The following is a 22,349-nucleotide window of genomic DNA, read 5'->3' on the forward strand; positions in this document are numbered from 1 at the left end:
AATGCTCACATACATATTGCACCATGACGCTCAAACATTTTGGTTGCATTTACATGCGTTGAGTTCAGACCGTTCGATGCGTGCGATTGACAACATTGAAGTCGTTTGGCTCTTGTTTCTCGGCCTCTTTACATCGTCTGAGGACGAATCGAATGATGGGGACAGAACACTAGTAGATCAATCTGTCCCCATATAGTATCATGCTATAAGCAGCAGGGCTGTGTGTGTTATATATATATATATATACACTCTAGTCTGTTCAACCATTATTTTAAAATGTGCATGGAACACACACACACACACACTATCACTGTATGTTTATATAGAATAATGCAAAAAAGTGTATATATATTATATATATATACATACACACAATTAAACACACACGCACATGACACATGCTTATACACACACACTTATACACACATTCATACATGTACATGGCACGCACGCATACACACATACACGGCACACACTTATATACACACAGATATATATGGCATGCACTTATACACAGACACATACATAGCATTCTTATACATACACACATACATAACGTATATATATATGTATATATATATATATATATATATATATATATATATATATATATATATTTTACACACACATAAACACACACATGGCATGCACTTATACACACAAATATATACATGGCATGCATTTATACACATACATGGCACGCATTTATACACACATACATACACACACATATATATACACACATACAATATATATATATATATATATATATATATATATATATATATATACATACATACATACATACACACACACACACGGCAAGCAAAGACACACTTATACATGCACACATACACGGCACACACATGCAGCACAACAAATGCTCATTTGATACATGTGATTCACATAAGCACACACTACACATGACACACGCTATACACACACACACACACACACACACACACACACACACACCTTTATGCTGGAGGGAATGAGATGTTCCACACTATCAGCTGCAGCCCTCCTGCTCCCAGCAGCACTGTCCCAGCAGACACCTTTCTGCCCTCTCCTCTGCTGGGACTGCCGACAAGAGCAGGAGTTGCTGACAGCAGGACAGGAGCCATCATCACCAGGAGCAGCACACACACAGTGGGACGGTGCTCTTTACTTATCTGCCGGCTCAGGTTGTTACTGGTGCTGGGTCTCTCTCCCTTCCCCTCAGAGGCTCCGTACAGCAGGACAGGGCACTGGCCAATGAGCACTTCTATCACGCTGATGGGGGAGGTTCAGTGGCCGCTGCTCCTGTGCTTCACTGCAGGCTCCTATTTTACTGCTACAAACATTCCCAGAGTACATGGCCTGTGGTGACATCACGGTCACATGGCAGGTCACCTGATCGTGATGTCACTACAGGTCCTTAACCAGTCTCTACTCGGAAGCTTCACTGATAATGCTATTATCAGTGAAGCTTCTGCTGTAGATGCTGGGGGCCCCCAAGGGAGTGGGGGCCCCAGGCAGCTGCCTAGTCTGCCTGGCCCTAACGCCGGCCCTGCTATGAGGGTATGTGCACACGGATTTTGCTGCGGATCCGCAGCATTTCTGCAGCTGCGGGTCCGCAGCATTTCTGCAGCTGCGGGTCCGCAGCAGTTTCCCATGAGTTTACAGTTCAATGTAAACCTATGGGAAACCGAAAACGCTGTGCACATACTGTGGAAAAAAACGCGCGGGAACGCAGCGGTTTACAATCCGCAGCATGTCACTTCTTTGCGTGGAATCGTGGCGATTCTGCACACATAGGAATACATTGATCCGCTTACTTCCCGCATGGTGCTATGCCCACCATGCGGGAAGTAAGCGGATCATGTGCAGATGGTACCCGGGGTGGAGGAGAGGAGACTCTCCTCCAGGCCCTGGGAATCATATATGTGTAAAAAAAAAAGAATTAAAATAAAAAATAATGATATACTCACCTCTCAGCGCTGCACGCAGCCGTCCGGTCGCAGGGTTGCTATGCGAGCAGGGGGGCCTGCGATGACGTCGTGGTCACATGACCGTGACGTCACGAAGGTCCTTCTTGCATAGCATCTTTGGAACCAGACCGCCGCGTGCAGCGCCGAGGAGATCGGGAAGTCGGGGAGTGAGTATAACCATTTTTTAAATTATTTTTAACATTACTATTGATGCTGCATGTGCAGCATCAATAGTAAAACAAGTGCAGGAGTAAACTCGCAGCGGAAACCGCAAGACAAACCGCGATAAATCTGCAGGGATAACCGCAGCGCTTTTGCCCTGCAGATTTATCAAATCCGCTGCGGGAGAACCCGCAGAGGACCCTTCCTACGTGTGCACAGCCTGATGAGTCAGCAAAGTTACTCTGGACTCCATCTGACCTCTGTTCAGCGGTGTCCTTCTTTTCAGAAGTGCACAAAACTGTGGTCGACGGCACTTTTATGCAATCCTAAAAAGATGGACACCGTCAAATCACAGGTCAGACGGCATCCACAGTGCCTTCGTCTGCCTCATTATAAGGAATCTTCCGCCACAGGATCTGTCTGAATCATGTATTTCAGAGATATACACAGAAACCCCAGTGCAAGTGCTCAGCGCAGAGCGAAGGATAAATGTGCGCTGAGCTTTACTGCGTTCTTTGGGATGCAGAATGAAAAATTCAACAGCAGGTGAAGAATTTGTTTTATTTATTTCTTCGTTCGGTATAAGTTTTTAGGTGACTATTCTTCAGGTCGGTGCGATTACTGCGATACCAGATTTATATTGGGTTTTTATGTTTGGCTGATGTCATACACTAAAAGACGCTTTTTATTGCAAAAAATAATTTACATCACCATATTTTGAGAGCTATAATTTTTCCATATTTTGGCCAACAGAGTCATGTGAGGGCTTGTTTTTTGTGGGACAAGTTGACGTTTTTATTGGCACCAATTTGGGCACATGACATTTTTTGATTGTTTTCTATTTTGATTTTTGGGAGGTAGAATTAATAAAAACCAGCAATTCATGATTTTTTTTTTTTGCTCTTCCGTGTGTGGTAAAATTGATAAGGAAGTTTTATTCTTTGGGTCAGTACGATTAGGGTATGTGTCCACGTCAGTAAACGCTGCGTGTTTGACGCTGCAGCGTCAAACACGCAGCGTCCAGATGTTCCAGCATAGTGGAGGGGATTTTTTGAAATCCTGTGTCCACTATGTGTGGAAACCCGCACGCGGCGGGCCTGCGACTCCGGACATGCTGCGCGTCTTTTCAGATCGCAGCATGTCCGTACACCTTGCGGGGACGCAGCGTCCCTGCAATGCATAACACAGGGCCCTATGGGAGGGGGGCGATGATCCCGGATGTGTACAGTTAACACATCCGGCATCATCGCGTCCCAGAAGGGGGCGGGGCTTAGCGCCGGCCATCCTGAACGTGGACACGCAGCCTTACAGCGATACCTCATTTATACTTTATGTTTTGACGCTTTTACACAATAAAAACTATTTTATAGAAAAAATAATTATTTTTGCATTGTTTTATTCTGAGAGCTATAACAATTTTATTTTTCCTCTGATGGAGCTGTAAGGTGGCTTGTTTTTTGCAGGACAAGATGATGTTTCCAGCGGTACATGGGTATTTACATCAGTCTTTTTGATCGTGTTTTATTCCACTTTTTGTTCAGCGGTATGATGATAAAAAAAAAAACCTAAGCACCAGCAGGCAGGTAATTGCTACTTAGGCTATTTTCACACTTGCGTCGTGTGACGTACATCGCAATGCGTCGTTTTGGAGAAAAAACGCATCCTGCAAAGTTGCCCGCAGAATGCGTTTTTTCTCCATAGACTTGCATTAGCGATGCATTGCGACGTATGGCCACACGTCGCATCTGTCGTGCAACAGATGCGTCGTGTTTTTGGCAGCTGCGACGCACAAAAAAAGTTCAATGTAACTTTTCGTGTCCGTCGGTTCCACTTTTTCCAACCGCGCATGAGCGGCCGGAAATCCACCCCCTCCTTCCCGCTCATCACACTGGGCAGCGGATGCGTCATAAGACTGCATCTGCTGCCCACGTTGTGCTAAATTTTAACACAACGTCCGTCAGGCCGACGGTTTGCGACGGGCCCCGTACCGACGGATGTGTGAAAGTAGCCTTACCTGCCTGTTGTGCACGGCGCCGTTATTTCCCAATACAGAGTGGTCATACTCCACACCTGCCGGGGATTCAGTTCCCTCAGGTGACGTCACGTCTACAGAGCGGAGGCTTCTTTTCTGGACCACTCTGCTAAAACATGTTGGTTGGAGGACAACTGGACGAGCCGCCACTGCTTACACATCCCCAATAAATGTCTGGTTTTTTTTACTTTGCTTGCTGCCTCGCTGAATACTTCTTCCTTCTGGTTGATTGCTGCATCTGACTCCGGGCGGCTCCATGCAAGGACATCAACAGCTTCCCTGCTGCTACTTCCTCAGTGAGCTGACTCTTCCTTCTCTCCTCTCTCCGTGTTTAAACTATTTGGTTATGTCTCATATATGACAGTATATAAACTAGTTCGTACTCAGACAATGTGAATGTGTGAAGTCACAATATTGGACTATCCCTCAAGTATCTTATTAATCTTTTCCAGACATAAAGGCACAGGTCAAGCAAGATCATTATTACTTCCACACACATTTACACTTTTACCAAAGTATTTGTTTATTCATGCATACACAGTGGGACGGCATACCTGCACACATGCAAACACAGAAGCATTTGATTTCCATGTTGTGGGCATATCACATTTTTATTCTATTACTTTTTACCACTATTTTTTATAAAAATGAATATTTAAATAGGCTCCAAAATATAAAGAAATATGTTTTCATATGTATATTATATGTGGCCCCCTGGCAGAGATATTGGCCCAGACCTCAACAATTTTATCCTACAGGAAGGATCACATAGCTAACTCTCTGCCCTCACTGACTCATCACCACCTTCTTCTTAGGGTGTGTGTCCACGGTCAGTAAACGCTGCTTGTTTGACGCTGCGCAGAGCTGCAGCGTCAAACACGCAGCGTCCAGATGTTCCTGCATAGTGGAGGGGATTTTTTGAAATCCCGTGTCCACTAGGCGTGGAAACCCGCACGCGGCGGCCCTGCGACTCCGGACATGCTGCGCGTCTTTTCAGATCGCAGCATGTCCGTACACCTTGCGGGGATGCAGCGTCCCCGCAAGGCATAACACAGGGCCCTATGGGAGGGGGGCGATGATCCCGGATGTGTACAGTTAACACATCCGGCATCATCGCGTCCCAGAAGGGGGCGGGGCTTAGCGCCGAGCGGCTTTGCCGCTCCGGCGATACCACCGGCCATCCTGAACGTGGACACGCAGCGTTACAGTACATCCCCTCACCACCCAGGATCTATCCCCCTCCTCTTTATATTGTCTAATAAGCAGCGGAGACTACTTAAGGCCGGTTTCACACGTCAGTGGCTCCGGTACGTGAGGTGACAGTTTCCTCACGTACCGGAGACACTGACACACGTAGACCCATAAAAATCAATGCATCTGTTCAGATGTCATTGATTTTTTGCGGACCGTGTCTCCGTGTGCCAAACACGGAGACATGTCAGTGTTCGTGGGAGCGCACGGATTACACGGACCCAATAGAGTCAATGGGTCCGTGTAAAACACGGACCTCACACGGACATTCTCCGTCTGGGGTCCGTGTGCGTGCAGGAGACAGCGCTACAGTAAGCGCTGTCCCCCCCCACATGGTGCTGAAGCCGCGATTCATATGTTCCCTGCAGCAGCGTTTGCTGCAGAGAAACTATGAACAATAGTGTTTAAATGAAAGATCTATGTGTCCCATGCCCTCCCACCCCCTGTGCGCCCCCCCCGCTGTTCTGAAAATACTCACCCGCTCCCACGTTGGCTGTCACTCCTTCCTCTCTGCCCCGCGCCTCCTACTGTATGCGGTCACGTGGGGCCGATCATTTACAATCATGAATAGTCGGCTCCGCCCCTATGGGAGGTGGAGCCACATATTCATGACTGTAAATGATCGGCCCCACGTGACCGCATACACTAGAAGCCGCGGCCAGACCAGGAAGCAGCGAGGGAGGCGGGTAAGTATTTTCTGAACAGCGGGGGGGGGCGCACAGGGGGTGGGGGGCCTGCGGACAGATAGATCTTTATTTTAAACACTATTCTTCATATTTTCTCTGCAGCAAACGCTGCTGCAGGGAACATATGAATCGCGGCTTCAGCGCGATGCAGGGTACCACACGCTCCATGTGGTACCCACTCGCCATACGGGCAGCACACGTGTGCCGCATGTATGGCCTACGTGAGTTCCCAGGCACACGGACACGGATAACTCCGGTACCGATTTATTCCGGTACCGGAATTATCTGGACGTGTGGGACAGCCCTAAAGAGGTGTGCAGCCTTCGCTGAGACTCCTTGCTGTGTGGACTCTTAGGGTATGTGTCCACGTTCAGGATTGCATCAGGAATTGGTCAGGATTTTTCATCAGTATTTGTAAGCCAAAACCAGGAGTGGGTGATAAATGCAAAAGTGGTGCATATGTTTCTGTTATACTTTTCCTCTAAATATTCCACTCCTGGTTTTGGCTTACAAATACTGATGAAAAATCCTGACAAAATCCTGATGCAATCCTGAACGTGGACACATACCCTAAGGGTATGGCTCCACGGTCCGGAGGGGCGGCGTTATCGCCGCAGCGGCGAAGCCGCTCGGCGCTAAGCCCCGCCCCCTTTCTGGGACGCGATGGTGCCGGATGTGTACAGTACACATCCGGGATCATCGCACCCCTCGCCATAGGGCCCTGTGATATGCCTTGCGGGGACGCTGCGTCCCCGCAAGGTGTACGGACATGCTGCGATCTGAAAAGATGCGCAGCATGTCCGGAGTCGCAGGGCCGCCGCGTGCGGGTTTCCACGCATAGTGGAGACAGGATTTCATCAAATCCCATCCACTATGCTGGAACATCTGGACGCTGCTTGTTTGACGCTGCAGCGTCAAACAAGCAGCGTTTACTTACCGTGGAAACATACCCTTAGGGTATGTGAAGTAGAGAGCAAAAGCCGGCAATTGAATTACCGGCTTTTATGCTATCTAGCGCTGCATTAAATATAAATATACATATATAGGTGTCTCACTGACATATATATGTATATATACCTATTCTATGTGTATATAGCTACTCTATTCTAACCTGTCAGTGTGATTTTACTGTACACAGCACTGATTTGCCGGCTTTTCAAAGGACACCGGTGCGTACAAATCGGACAGTAATACGGATGTCATACGGATGATGCGATTACAAAAAACGGATGATGCGATTAAAAATCGCATTGCACTCGCATGACACTCGCATGACAATCGCATACGTTACATCCGTTTTTTCGGTCCAGATTACGGACCGTCTTTTTTCTCGCAAGTGGAAAGGGACCCTTAGCCACATTGTTCCAGCCTTATTCCTCCTCCTGCTAATGCCAAATGAAGAGGTGGCAATGCCAGGAAACGGAATACCCGAGCCATAACAATGCTGCTGCCACTTGTCAGCTTGCCTTCCAGTCTGACAGGTGTAAAATGAACTTAGGCTATGTGTACACATTGAGGATTTGCCTCTGGAATTTTTTGTGCGGATTCTGCATCTCTTGGCAGAAAACACAGGTGCGAATTTTGTGCGGATTTCATGCGTTTTTTACCCCGGCGGATTTCTATAATGGAATGGGTGCAAAAACGCTGCAGATCCGCACAAATAAATGACATGGTCCTTCTTTTAATCCGCAGCGTTTTCCGTGTGTAATTTTCCGCACCATTAGCACAGCAATTTTTTTTCCATTGATTTACACTGTACTGTAAATCACTTGCGGATCTGCAGCATTTCTGCGCGGAAAAAAACGCTGTGGATCTGCAGGAAATCCGCAACGTGTGCACATACCCTAAAACTTACACAGTCAGGGCCCAGTTGCAGTTTCACTCTCTGTGACCATGATCATTATGCCCATAGTGACAAAAAAAAAATTAACAGAAGAAAGGACTGTGTGCATATTAAGCAATTAGACAAAGGTACAAAAAAATAAACTTTACTTCCTAACAAATATACAAGACTACTAAAAACAATTAAAAAGACCCAAAACTTGATGTCTAGCAATGTCCCAGGTGACAACAGGTTAAAGTTATACACCCCCAATACCCCTAATACAATATAAGACCCCTGTGGTGTAACTAAATATAGAAATACAGATTATCTGATTCGCCTTCATACGTAAGGTTGCGCTTTTTCCATTTCACAAAAATGCATCTGATAAAAGCAAAAATGTGCAATGTGTGCACATCAAAATAATATTTCCCCACCTCCTCATACTTATAACATCCGGGTCCACGGTTCGGGGCTCCTCTGATAGGGGCTAGGTCATTACCCAGGCGGTCCGGGGCACAGTAGTAGGGGAACTGCTTTCTTTCCTGGGCACTGCCAAAGCAGACTCTCTTCCGGGCTTCTGAAGTGTTCAAATCAGTGAAAACAAATTAAAAAGCAACACACATAGAAAACAATATTGCTGGGGTTACCCCACAATACCGCTGTTTGCTTATCGGGTGAGCTACAGTAGAAATTGCTGCATTATATTTTTCATGTACAGTTTGTTTCCTTCTCTTAAATCCATGTTCACTATAGGGGTCTAGGTCCTGCATTACCTGGCTCCTGCTCCATGGCCTGCGCCCGCTTGTGTGCGGATCGTTTCTATGGTCACCTGGACTCCGTTTACGACTTTGGCTCCCCCTGCTGGTCATATGCAACATGCACCGACAGCTTTGACACTAAATCTAATTCCATTCTAATATCATTTATCACATATCTCATTATAGTTGTAGAGATATTTTTATCACTATTTGTTGTTTGTTGGTCTTAAAAACACTGCCTTCACTTTCAGTATCCCATGTGTGCGAGGAAATGTGTTCAACGGAGTGGACGAAACACAACTTCTTCCCACAAATGCCTCTATTTATTGCATCTGGAAACAAGGGTTATATCCACTATAAAAAAAATATCATACCTATCTGTTATTAACTCTTTATGGACAGAAACAGTTTTGATGCTTTATACTCACTTTTTTAACTATTTTTTTTATCAGCTTCATGTTCTGTGAGCCATAAGCTTTGCATTTTTTTTCAGATCTACATGACGGATGTGTTTTTTTTTGCGTAACAAGCTGCAGTATTTATTGGCACTAATTTTGAATACATAATACTTTTGGATCACTTTTTATTTATTTTTTTGTTAGAGAGGATGAACAAAAATGTAAATGTTGCCTTTTCTCATTTTTATTTGTGACAATGATTCAGAATAAAAAAAAATGCAGTAGTATATTAAGTTTCATTGCGGATGTGGTGATACTAAATATACCATGATTTTTTGCTTCCTTTATTTTTTTCTATGTTGAAACTTTTCTGGGAGAAAAAAAAATGGGATTTTTAGTAGGATGTCTTTACTTTTTTTAAGACTTAAAAGCAATATCTACTATATAATTGTCTAAGGGTCACTTCTGTCTTTCTGTCTGTCCTTCTGTCTTTCTGTCTGTCTTTCTGTCTGTCACGTATATTCATTGGTCGCGGCCTCTGTCTGTCATGGAAATCCAAGTCGCTGATTGGTCGCGGCAAAACGGCCACGACCAATCAGCGACGGGCACAGTCCGGCGGCAAAATGGCCGCTCCTTCCTCCCAGCAGTCAGTGCCCGCTCCATAATCCCCTCCAGTCAGCGCTCACACAGGGTTAATGGCAGCGGTAACGGACCGCGTTATGCCGCGGGTAACGCACTCTGTTACTGCTGCTATTAACCCTGTTTGACCAACTTTTTACTATTGATGCTGCCTATGCGGCATCAATAGTTAAAAGATCTAATTTTAAAAATAATAAAAAAAATAAAAAATCGTTATATACTCACCGTCCGTCGGCCCCTCGGATCCAAAACCAGCCTTTCCCGCTCCTCGGGATGCTCCGGTGACCGCTCCATGCATCGTGTTCTCGCAAGATGATGACGTAGCAGTCTCGCAAGACCACCACGTCTTCATCTCGCGAGACCGCAATGCACTCTTGGGACTGGAGCGCACAAGGAGCGTCGGTAACCGCTTCGCCTGGATCCAGGGCCAACGGAAGGTGAGTATATAACTATTTTTTATTTTAATTCTTTTTTTTTTAACAGGGATATGATGCCCACATTGCTATATACTGCGAGGACTGTGCAATATAATACGTGGGCTGTGCATTATAATACGTGGGCTGTGCAATATAATACGTGGGCTGTGCAATGTACTACGTGGGCTGTGCAATGTACTACGTGGGCTGTGCAATATAATACGTGGGCTGTGCAATATAATATGTGGGCTGTGCAATGTACTACACGGGCTGTGCAATGTACTACGTGGGCTGTGCAATATAATACGTGGGCTGTGCAATATAATACGTGGGCTGTGCAAGATACTACGTGGGCTGTGCAAGATACTACGTGGGCTGTGCAATATACTACGTGGGCTGTGCAATATAATACGTGGGCTGTGCAATATAATACGTGGGCTGTGCAATATAATACGTGGGCTGTGCAATATACTATGTGGGCTGCGCAATGTACTACTTTGTGCAATGTACTGCATGGGCTGTGCAATACACTACATGGGCTGTGCAATATACTACATGGGCTGTGCAATGTACTATGTGGGCTGTGCTATATACTACGTGGGCTGTGCAATATACTATGTGGGCTGTGCAATGTACTACGTGGGCTGTGCAATATACTGCGTGGGCTGTGCTATATACTACGTCAGCTGTGCAATATACTACATGGGCTGTGTTATACTCTATGTGGACATTCTTATACACTACATGGGCTGTGTTATACACTACGTGGCCTGTGTTATTCACTACGTCGGCTGTGTTATACACTATGTGGGCTGTGTTATATACTGCGTGCGTGGGCTGTTATATACTACGTGAGCTGTGTTATATGCTACGTGGGCTGTTCTAAACTACGTGGCTGTGTTATATGCTATGTGGGCTGTTATACACTCCGTGGGCTGTGCTATATACTCCGTGGGCTGTGCAATATACTACTTGGGCTGTGCAATATCATATGTGGGCTGTGCAATATAATACGTGGGCTGTGCAATATAATACGTGGGCTGTACAATATACTACGTGGGCTGTGCAATGTGCTACTTTGTGCAATGTACTGCATGGGCTGTGCAATATACTACGTGGGCTGTGCAATACACTGTGGGCTATGCTATATACTACGTGGGCTGTGCTATATACTACGTGGGCTGTGCAATGTACTACGTGAGCTGTGCAATATACTGTGTGGGCTGTGCAATATACTACGTGGGATGTGTTATACACTATGTGGCCTGCGTTATACACTACGTGGCCTGCGTTATACACTACGTGGCCTGTGTTATACACTACGTGGCCTGTGTTATACACTACGTGGCCTGTGTTATACACTACGTGGCCTGTGTTATACACTACGTGGGCTGTGTTATACACTAAGGGGGCTGTGTTATACACTATGTTGGCTGTGTTATATACTGCGTGTGTGGGCTGTTATATACTACGTGAGCTGTGTTATATGCTACGTGGGCTGTTCTAAACTACGTGGCTGTGTTATATGCTATGTGGGCTGTTATACACTCCTTGGTCTGTGCTATATACTCCGTGGGCTGTGCTATATACTACGTGGCTGTGCAATATATTACGTGGCTGTGTTATTTACTACGTGGGCTGTTATTTACTACATGGCCGGCCGCGAACAATCAGCGACAGGCGCAGTCTAGTCGCGGCCGGCCGAATACTGTGTATTCAATGTATTATTCTAAAATCTTCAAAAATAAACTACATACATATTCTAGCATACCCGATGCGTTAGAATCGGGCTACCATCTAGTTTTTATAATATTTACTAGCTGAAGAGCCCAGCGTTGCCCAGGCATAGTAACTAACTGTGGTTAGTTATAGCAAATTATAATGATTATATTGCACATAAAAACATTTCACATCAATTGGAAACCCTTGATCCCGAGAGAAATTGCACTAATTGCAATAAAGTGTATCTAAGGCCGGGGTCACACTAGCGAGTTTTACGGACGTAAGAGCGCAGAAAATACGTCCGTAAAATACGCATAACACATGGCACAATGATTCCCTATGTCCCAGCTCCTATCAGCCGTATTTTACTGATCCGTATTATACGGTACTGTACGGCAGGTACAAAATCACAGCATGCTGCATTTGTCAGCGTATTGCGCAAATAATACGCCAATGAAAGTCTATGGGGGCGAGAAAAATACGGATTCCACAGGGACCAGCAGTGTGACTTGCGAGAAATACGCAGCGGTGTTATTGAAAAGCCGGTAATTCAATTGCCGGCTTTTCATTTCTCCTGCCTAAACCCGACATGATATGAGACATGGTTTACATACAGTAAACCATCTCATATCCCCCTTTTTTTTGCATATTCCACACTACTAATGTTAGTAGTGTGTATGTGCAAAATTTGGGCGCTGTAGCTGCTAAAATAAAGGGTTAAATGGCGGAAAAAATTGGCGTGGGCTCCCGCGCAATTTTCTCCGCCAGAGTGGTAAAGCCAGTGACTGAGGGCAGATATTAATAGCCTAGAGAGGGTCCATGGTTATTGGCCCCCCCGTGGCTAAAAACATCTGCCCCCAGCCACCCCAGAAAAGGCACATCTGGAAGATGCGCCTATTCTGGCACTTGGCCTCTCTCTTCCCACTCCCGTGTAGCGGTGGGATATGGGGTAATGAAGGGTTAATGCCACCTTGCTATTGTAAGGTGACATTAAGCCAGGTTAATAATGGAGAGGCGTCAATTATGACACCTATCCATTATTAATCCAATTGTCTGAAAGGGTTAAAAGACATACACACACGTTATTAAAACGTATTTTAATGAAATAAACAAACAGGTTGTTTTAGTATTTTATTGCTCTCTCAATCCATCCGGAATACCCTCGCTTGGCAAAATAATAAACCCACAATATACATACCTTCGGATGAACTGTCAGGTCCCACGAGGTAATCCATCTGAAGGGGTTAATTATTTAACAGGCAGGAGCTGCGCTAAAGCACTCGCTCGTGCCTGTAACCCCCGGGGAATGAATGAAAGCTGAGTGATCTTCACTTACATTGAGTTGCGGTGAGGCGCCCTCTGGTGGATGTTCTCATGAACTGGAGCCTTGGAAAAGTTCCCACGCTCGAGTTCATATGAGTTCATCCACCAGAGGGCGCCTCACCGCAACTCCATGTAAGTGAAGATCACTCAGCTTTCATTCATTCCCCGGGGGTTACAGGCACGAGCGAGTGCTTTAGCGCAGCTCATGGCTGTACAATAATTCCGTATTACGGACCGTATTGTCTTACGCTGAGTGTGACTCCAGCCTTACGCTGAGTGTGACTCCAGCCTTATACACAGCCTACGGCCACGTTCACACGTTCAGATTTGGTCAGTATTTTACCTCAGTATCTGTAAGCCAAAACCAGGGGTGGGTGATAAATACAGAAGTGGTGACGTGTTTCTATTATACTTTTCCTCCGATTGTTCCTCTCCTGATTTTGGCTTATAAATAGTGTTGAGCATTCCGATACTGCAAATATCGGGTATCGGCCGATATTCGCTGTATCGGAATTCCGATACCAAGTTCCGATATTTTTGTGATATCGGAAATCGGAATCGGAAGTTCCTATAAGTTCCCAGTCATCTTCGGCGTGTGCGGTGCGTATGGTTCCAAGAGTCTGGAGGAGAGGAGACTCTCCTTCAGGCCCTGGGATCCATATTCATGTAAAAAATAAAGAATAAAAATAAAAAATATGGATATACTCACCCCTCCGACGGACCCTGGACCTCAGCGGTGCAACCGGCAGCCTCCGTTCCTAAGAATGCAGTGAGTGTAGGACCTGCGAAGACGTCGCAGTCTTGTGACTGGTCGCGTGACCGTGACGTCATTGCAGGTCCTACACTCACTGCATTCTTAGGAGCGGAGGCTGCCGGTTGCACCGCTGAGAGCCGGGGGCCGTCGAAGGGGTGAGTATATCCATATTTTTTATTTTTATTCTTTATTTTTTACATGAATATGGATCCCAGGGCCCGAAGGAGAGTTTCCTCTCCTTCAGACCCTGGGAACCATCCAGGATCGCTTCCGATATTTGTGTCCCATTGACTTCCATTGGTATTGGGTATCGGTATCGGCGATATCCGATATTTTTTGGATATCGGCCGATCCAATCCGATACCGATACTTTTGAATATCGGAAGGTATCGCTCAACACTACTTATAAATACTGAGGTAAAATACTGACCAAATACTGATTGTGTGATCATGGCCTACTTCTGCAGCACCACACTTTTCTCCTTTAGACCTCGTTCACACATTATTTGGTCAGTATTTTTACCTCAGTATTTGTAAGCTAAAACTTGGAGCAAAACAATCATAGGAAAAGTTTATTAGAAACATGTCACCACTTCTGTATTTTGCTCCCACTTGTGGTTTTGGTTTATAAATACTGAGGTAAAATACTGACCTAATACTGAACGTGTGAATGTGGCCTTATACACAGCCTCCACCTGCAGTGCCTCACTCTTCTCTATACACAGCCTCATACTGCAGCGGCACCTCACTTCTCTCATTTTTCCATCACGCCTCTCATTTTCCCCCACACAGTTGTCATTTTCCCCTCACAACTCTCATTTTCCATCACTCCTCTCATTTTCCCCCTAGCACCTCTCATTTTCCCCCTCACTCCTCTCATTTTCCCCCCTCACACCTGTCATTTTGACCTCACACCTGTCATTTTCTGATCACTCTACTATTTTCCCCTCACTCCTCTGATTTTCCACTCACACCTCTTCATTTTCACCTCACACCTCTCATTTTTTCCCTCTCTCAACTATTTACCCCTCACTCCACTCTTTCCCCTCACTTCACTCTTTCCTCACACTCCTCTCATTTTCTCCTCACTCCTCTCATTTTCACCTTACTCCTCTCTTCCCCTCACACATGCACAGCAACTTCCTGTTATGAGCACAGCGGTGTAATCTGGCTATGTGGAGTGGGCATGGCTTGATACATACATACACACACACACACACACACACACACACACACACACACACACACACACACACACACACACACACACACACACACACACACATACATGCACTCAGCTTTATATATATATAGATTAGTCCTTCAAAAGGAATTTAACATGCAATCTCTTGATCGCAATAATAATTTGCAGTATTATTAAAGCAGTAATGTTTATTTCACTACACTGTCAGTGCTTGGCTGTCAGTTAGCCTATTAGGCCCTCCTCCAACGGGATCAGATTGGCTGTGGTGTATGACTGACACGGAGGTCTTTGTCAGGCACCCGATAGAGGTGCTAGACAGAGCGAAAGCAATACCTCTGTCAACACAATGGAATCCTCATGGTGGAATCACTGATTCCGGTGCTGATGGTTATTGTTTTCCTTCTTTCTAGCTCCTCATGTGCTGCTGCTACTCTTGACAGCAGCACATGAGGAGTTAAACTGCTAGGATTGGCAAGGATACCGATGCTAGCAATTACAGCAGGAGACTTTTGGAATGGAACAGTAGCTGAACCGTGTGATCAGTATGACAGGTACACATAGGCAGATTATAATGAAGGCAATATTGGTGACTATTTTCTGCGCCACCATCGGAGGTGCACATCTTTGGGCAGGGAGCTTACCTAGAGCTCAGCTGCAGACATTACAGAATCTACAGGGTAGCTCCCTTTGCTCATTCTGTGATGTACTGGTATGATGATGTCATCACTATTTATGAGCGAACTTGTATGAAAAACAATGGCCAAACATAACATTGTCACGAATATGGCACATTCGGATTTATGATCGGAAACACAAGCAAAATTTTACAAAATTAGAAAAAATCGGTAGCATTTGGTAAAAAGTGCAGGAAAATATTTGTATTGCCACATAAGTATTTCCAGCACTTTGGCTACAATAATGGTGGTATATGATGAGCTTGCGGCAAGTGTTTGAGGAGGGTAGGGGGTTTGCAAAGCTCAGAGAAGCAGCGCACTAATAAACAGTAATTTTTTTCTCTAACTGTATGTGTGAACATTGTGGCTGTGTGCACACGTAGCATATTTTTCGCATTTTTTTTGCGGTTTTTCGCCATAAAACCGCGAAAAAAACGCTTACATTAAGCATCCTATGTAATAGAATGCATTCCGCATTTTTTGTGCACATGCTGCATTTTTTTCCTGAGCGGAATCACATTCCAGAAAAAAACGCAGCATGTTCATTAAAATTGCAGAATCGCGGCGATTCTGCACCCATAGGAGTGCATTGATCTGCTTACTTCCCGCACGGGGCTGTGCACACCATGCGGGAAGTAAGCAGATCATGTGCGGTTGGTACCCAGGGTGGAGGAGAGGAGACTCTCCTCCACGGACTGGGCACCATATAATTGGTAAAAAATAAAGAATTAAAATAAAAAATAGTCCTATACTCACCCTCTGATGGCCCCCGAAGTGTTCCCGCCTCTCCGGTGCATGATCTCTCTACCGTTCCTATAGATGATGTGGTTCAGGACCTGTGATGACATCAATGTCTTGTGATTGGTCGCGTGACCGCTCATGTGACTCACGCGACCAATCACAAGACAGTGACGTCATCGCAGGCCCTTCACTGCACTCCAGCTATAGGAACGGACACCGCAGAGGTCTGCAGGTGAGTATAACCATGTTTTTTATTTTTTTTATTATTTTTAAACATTCGATCGATTGGAAAACTCTAGCATTCTGCAAGCTAATTATGCTTACAAAACGCTAGTTTTCTGCGGGTATATGCATGCTAATTCTGCATGCGATATACCCGCGGCAGGAGGCGCAGAATTGCCGCGGAAATTTCCGCGGCAATTCTGCAACGTGTGAACTTAGCCTGTGACTAGAAAATCAGGAAGCAGGAAACATCCACAATGTCCTGACACAACAGCTTCTGTCATTGTCTGCTGAAATTATATGTCACTCTCCATGTAAAGAGTGGACATCTTGTTTTAGCGCCATTTTGACACTGTAACAGTGCAGAGAGGCTGCTCCTGATGCTGGCACTATTAGCAGCTAGATTTTAGGTAGTTAGCTAGGTGGTTGTTTATTAGTCAGATAGCTTAGCTAGCTAGTGAAATCGACCTTCCATCAGATTTTTTTGTGCCATTACTGAGGTATACATACAGACAAAGACAGCATGGCACATAATGTTTTCTCTTGCAAAACGCGGTGCAGCCCACCGTATCCCACATTGTAACTTTGTGGCAGTGATATGAAGCTGTCTGCAGACCTAAAGCACAGGCTGAGACAGTGGCATAGGAATTACTATACCATGCTGTTGAAGATGCGAGTCATGCAAGGCAGGTGTGTGAGGTTGGCCCTGAGTAGTGCCACCACCAGGCTTGCACCGTTATCGCACATGGCCTTCCCTGGCTCGAAGTTGAGTGGAGACAGCCATTGCTCAAACTCGGTATGGATAGCTGTCCACAACTCTTGATCTGTATGACTGCGATGTCCAAGACATATTAATTTAAACATTGCCTGATTACGGTGAGCCCTCGATGTGCAATATGGAGCTGCGGGGATTCTCTCTGCAGTGTTGGAACCTGTTTCATTAAGGCCTGCATTGAGGGCACAGGTGGAGGTCCTAGAGGAGGTGGAGTAGGCAGAAGCACTGGAGGAAGTGTTAGATACAGAGGTTTGTTCTACAAGCTCTGGGGATTCCAAGACTTGGTGTCTAGTCACACCTTGGTGTCTAGTGATTTAGTTCTCCATCCCGTGATGTTTGCTAGTTTAGTTCTCCAAACCATGATGTTTAGTAGTTTAGTTCTCCAACCCCTGTTGTCTATTAGTTTAGTTCTCCATGTTCTGGTGTGTATCTGTTTCTTTCTACAATCATAGCCATTTAGTAGTTTAGATCTCTAACCCCTGTTGCCTATTAGTTTAGTTATCCATCTTATAGTGTGCATTTGTTTCATTCTACAATCTACAATCATACCTGTTCAGTAGTTTAGTTCTCCAACCCCTGTTGTCTATTAGTTTAGCTATCAATCTTATGGTGTGTAGTGGTTTAGTTCTTTAACCCTAGCTGTTTACTAGTCTAGTTATCCAACCCCTGTTGTCTAGTAGATTAGTTATTCATCTTATAATGTTTATTTCTCCATCCCCAAGCACCCTGCAAGCCTTGGAGATTGCAAGACTTGTGGAGCATCTCCTTCCCCAAATGCTCCCAGAGTCACCCTATGCCCAGTAATCGAGATGTAATGCCCCTGTCCATGTTTGCTCATCCAGGCGTCAGTGTTGAAATTGACCCTTGCAGAAATGAAATTTTTCAGGGTACAGGTGATGTTGTCTGCGACTTACTGGTGTAGTGCAGGCACATCTTTCTTAGAGAAGTAATGGTGACTGGGCAACTGATACTGGGGGACTGCAACGGTCAGCAGCTTTTAGAAACCATCTCTATCTACAAGGCAGAAAGGCTGCATTTCCGTGGCCAACAGATTGGAATAGCCATGCAATAATCACAGAGATCACAGTCCGCGAGTCAAGCAGAAACAATCACTGTGATCTTTGTATCGAAGGGCTTTCAGCTGGCACTTATCGTCCAGACAATGACACGATTGGGCTGTTCACTATAATTAGTTCTTGAAACACTAATAGTGAGCATAGGGTTTATCCACCTCCGGATTAGAATGCATGGAATATGTGTATATCCCACTGTAGGATCATTGCATCCATAACCTGTCTCCTCCATATATCTCTGAACTAATCTCCATATATCTTCCCTCACGTAATCTCCGGTCCTTCCAAGACCTCCATCTCTCCTCCACACTTATTCGCTCCTCATCCAATCACCTCCAAGACTTCTTCCGAATATCCCCCATCCTCTGGAATTCTTTGCCCCAACACGTCCGGTTATCCACCACATTCGGATCCTTCAGACGGAACCTGAAAACTCATCTCTTCAGGAAAGCCTACAGCCTGCACTGACCCCGCTGCCTCCTCATCACCACCGAAGCTACCGCCTCACCAACACCGGAGCTCCTGCAACCCCCAACCTACTGTCTCCTCCCCCACAATCCTGCAGAATGTAAGCCAGCAAGGGCAGGGTCCTCGCCCCTCTGTATCAGTCTGTCATTGTAAGTTTGTTTACTGTAAGTGATATCTGTAACTTGTATGTATCCCCTCCTCATGTACAGCACCATGGAATCAATGGTGCTTTATAAATTAATAATAATAATTGCTAACTCCATGATAACCCAACACTCCTTGCTGCCATCAACAATCCTGTTTTTAAAAAAAGTTTTAAATATAGGCCCATTGGACGACATCAGGGTCACATCAGGGTCTTCTATCCCCTCTCCCTCTGAGTAGCGGTCATATATAGTGTTGAGCATTCCGATACCGCAAGTATCGGGTATCGGCCGATACTTGCGGGTATCGGAATTCCGATACCGAGATCCGATACTTTTGTGGTATCGGGTATCGGTATCGAAACAACATTAATGTAAAAATGTGTAAAAGAGAGAATTAAAATAAAAAATGTTGCTATACTCACCTCTCCGACGCAGCCTGGACCTCACCGAGGGAACCGGCAGCGTTGTTTGCTTAAAATTCGCGCGTTTACTTCCTTACGTGAAGTCCCGGCTTGTGATTGGTCGCGTGCCACCCATGTGGCCACGACGCGACCAATCACAGCAAGCCGTGACGTAATTTCAGGTCCTTCAGGATTTTAAAATTACGTTGTGGCTTATGATTGGTCGCGTCGCGGTCACATGGGCGACGCGACCAATCACAAGCCGTGACGTCACGGGAGGCTGGACACGCGCGCATTTTAAAATGCGCGCGTGTCCAGCCTCCCGTGACGTCACGGCTTGTGATTGGTCGCGTCGCCCATGTGACCGCGACGCGACCAATCACAAGCCAGAACGTAATTTTAAAATCCTGAAGGACCTAAAATTACGTCACGGCTTGCTGTGATTGGTCGCGTCGCGGCCACATGGGCGACGCGACCAATCACAAGCCGGGACGTCACGGGAGGCTGGACACGCGCGCATTTTAAAATGCGCGCGTGTCCAGCCTCCCATGACGTCACGGCTTGTGATTGGTCGCGTCGCCCATGTGACCGCGACGCGACCAATCACAAGCCAGAACGTAATTTTAAAATCCTGAAGGACCTAAAACTACGTCACGGCTTGCTGTGATTGGTCGCGTCGCGGCCACATGGGCGGCACGCGACCAATCACAAGCCGGGACTTCACGTAAGGAAGTAAACGCGCGAATTTTAAGCAAACAACGCTGCCGGTTCCCTCGGTAAGGTGCAGGCTGCATCGGAGAGGTGAGTATAGCAATATTTTTTATTTTAATTCTTTCTTTTACACATTAATATGGATCCCAGGGCCTGAAGGAGAGTTTCCTCTCCTTCAGACCCTGGGAACCATCAGGGATACCGTCCGATACTTGAGTCCCATTGACTTGTATTGGTATCGGGTATCGGTATCGGATTGGATCCGATACTTTGCCGGTATCGGCCGATACTTTCCGATACCGATACTTTCAAGTATCGGACGGTATCGCTCAACACTAGTCATATACCATCCTCCAGGCTCAACCACTCACTTCCTTGACCACTTTTCAGCCTTGCTGACACACTTCATGTCCTCAGAATTGCCAACCATTATCCTGGGAGACTTCAACAGCCCCACTTCCCCAATTGCATCCCAGCTGCTATCTGTATCCAAGTCTTGTGGCCTCTCACAACTTTCAACCTCTGAGACACAAAAAGGCGGTGACATCCCTCATTTGGTCTTCATTCTGCTCAGTTCAATCTCCTACCTAGATAACTCATCTCTTACCCTTTGTCTCCCATGAAATTAGGCGTATAACCACAACTTGGATGTTTTTTAAGCGCTCCCTAAAAACACATCTGTTTAGGGTGGCCTATCACATTATCTAACCAAAGTCCTTTTTATATATAGCCTATTCTCTACTTCTCTGAACATAATTCATGATCAAACTCAACCATACCCAAAAGCCTCATACAGCCTTTATCTACCCCCCCATTTCCTCAAGATGGTTGTACCAGCATTGTAAATAAGCACCTGTACTTTGTGTCACCCGCACGTCATTGTAGATTGTAAGTTCTGAAGAGCATGGTTGTCATTATTTTTGCTTTAATTGCTTGATTATCTAAAACTTTGTAACTTTTGCCTGTTTTATATGAACAGCTGACTTGTAAAGCTCTGCGGAATACTCTATATTTGCGATATATAAATAATGGTTATTTTTATTAGCAGATTGAAGATGGTGAAGTTCAAGCTCTTTGGTTTGCCTTGTGTATGAGGAAACAATCTTTTATGTGAGCGCAACTGCACAAATGAGGGCTCGCTGCTGTATTGACACAGGGTGGAGTAGGGTGAACACGACAAGCTGCTGGACTGTGAGAAAGGTAAAGGCGGAGATGTCACAGTTGATTGAGAAAGATGGGGTGTGATTGGTATGTAAGATCAGTCAAAAACAGCAGGCATGTCCACTTCAGCTGACAGGCTCAAAGTCTCCCCAACTCTAGAGTGTAAACTAGTGAAAGTCCTGCGCCAGGAGACAACTTGTCAAGGTGAGTGAGGAGGAAGAATCAGAAGATGCAGTTGATGGGGTAGACAGCGGTAGGCGAGGCCCGCTAATTTGCATTTTAGCACATTGAAATTCCAAGATTAACGCATGTTGATCGCGCATGTGCCAGTTCATGCATGTAGTACGCAAATTATTGCATTTCTTTAAACTCTACTCTGTCGATTTTTAGAAAGATGGCAGATAACGAGATTTTTAACATGTTTGCCGATCTGAAAAAAAGACCCAAGCTAGGCAACTGCAGATTCGTGAATGCTGCTGGCCCCTGCCCGAATTGCGGCTCAGGATGCATTGCTTGTCATGGTTGCATAATTCTGTCTGTGGGAAGCCGTAGCATGACCTCCTTGTCTTCCTCCTCCTCCTCCAATGAGCTCAGCTGCATGCCTCTGGGTTTACACCAAGTGTGATCTACTGCCTCATCGTCATCCACTCTGTTCTCCTACTCCTCGCCCTGAGAGTCACCCACCTCTGCTTCCTGCCCTGAAAACACAGTACATTCTGCGGGCACCTCAAGTATCTGAGTCTCATCATGAATGGATCACCTCTACCCACCGGGGTTAATGTCTGTTGACGAGGGTTTGGATTCCGCTCAGACCCTACTTCTTCTGGCCCTGGAACA

At 45.7% G+C, this 22,349-nt stretch overlaps 1 protein-coding gene across 1 annotated transcript in view; it reads right to left on the minus strand.

The window, feature by feature from the left end:
* The window catches only part of CIMAP3 (ciliary microtubule associated protein 3), a 76,094-nt gene extending 67,275 nt beyond the window's left edge, over positions 1–8,819 (minus strand). Inside the window, exons 1-2 of the mRNA XM_077295425.1 lie at positions 8,700–8,819; positions 8,361–8,503 (exon numbers count right to left, since the gene is read on the minus strand). Coding sequence (XP_077151540.1) covers positions 8,361–8,503; positions 8,700–8,715 — 159 coding nt within the window. The 5' untranslated portion in view covers positions 8,716–8,819. The remainder of the gene's footprint in view (positions 1–8,360; positions 8,504–8,699) is intronic.
* Between the last annotated feature and the right edge of the window lie 13,530 nt (positions 8,820–22,349).

Source organism: Ranitomeya variabilis, chromosome 3, assembly GCF_051348905.1.
Source record: "Ranitomeya variabilis isolate aRanVar5 chromosome 3, aRanVar5.hap1, whole genome shotgun sequence".
NCBI lineage: Eukaryota > Metazoa > Chordata > Amphibia > Anura > Dendrobatidae > Ranitomeya > Ranitomeya variabilis.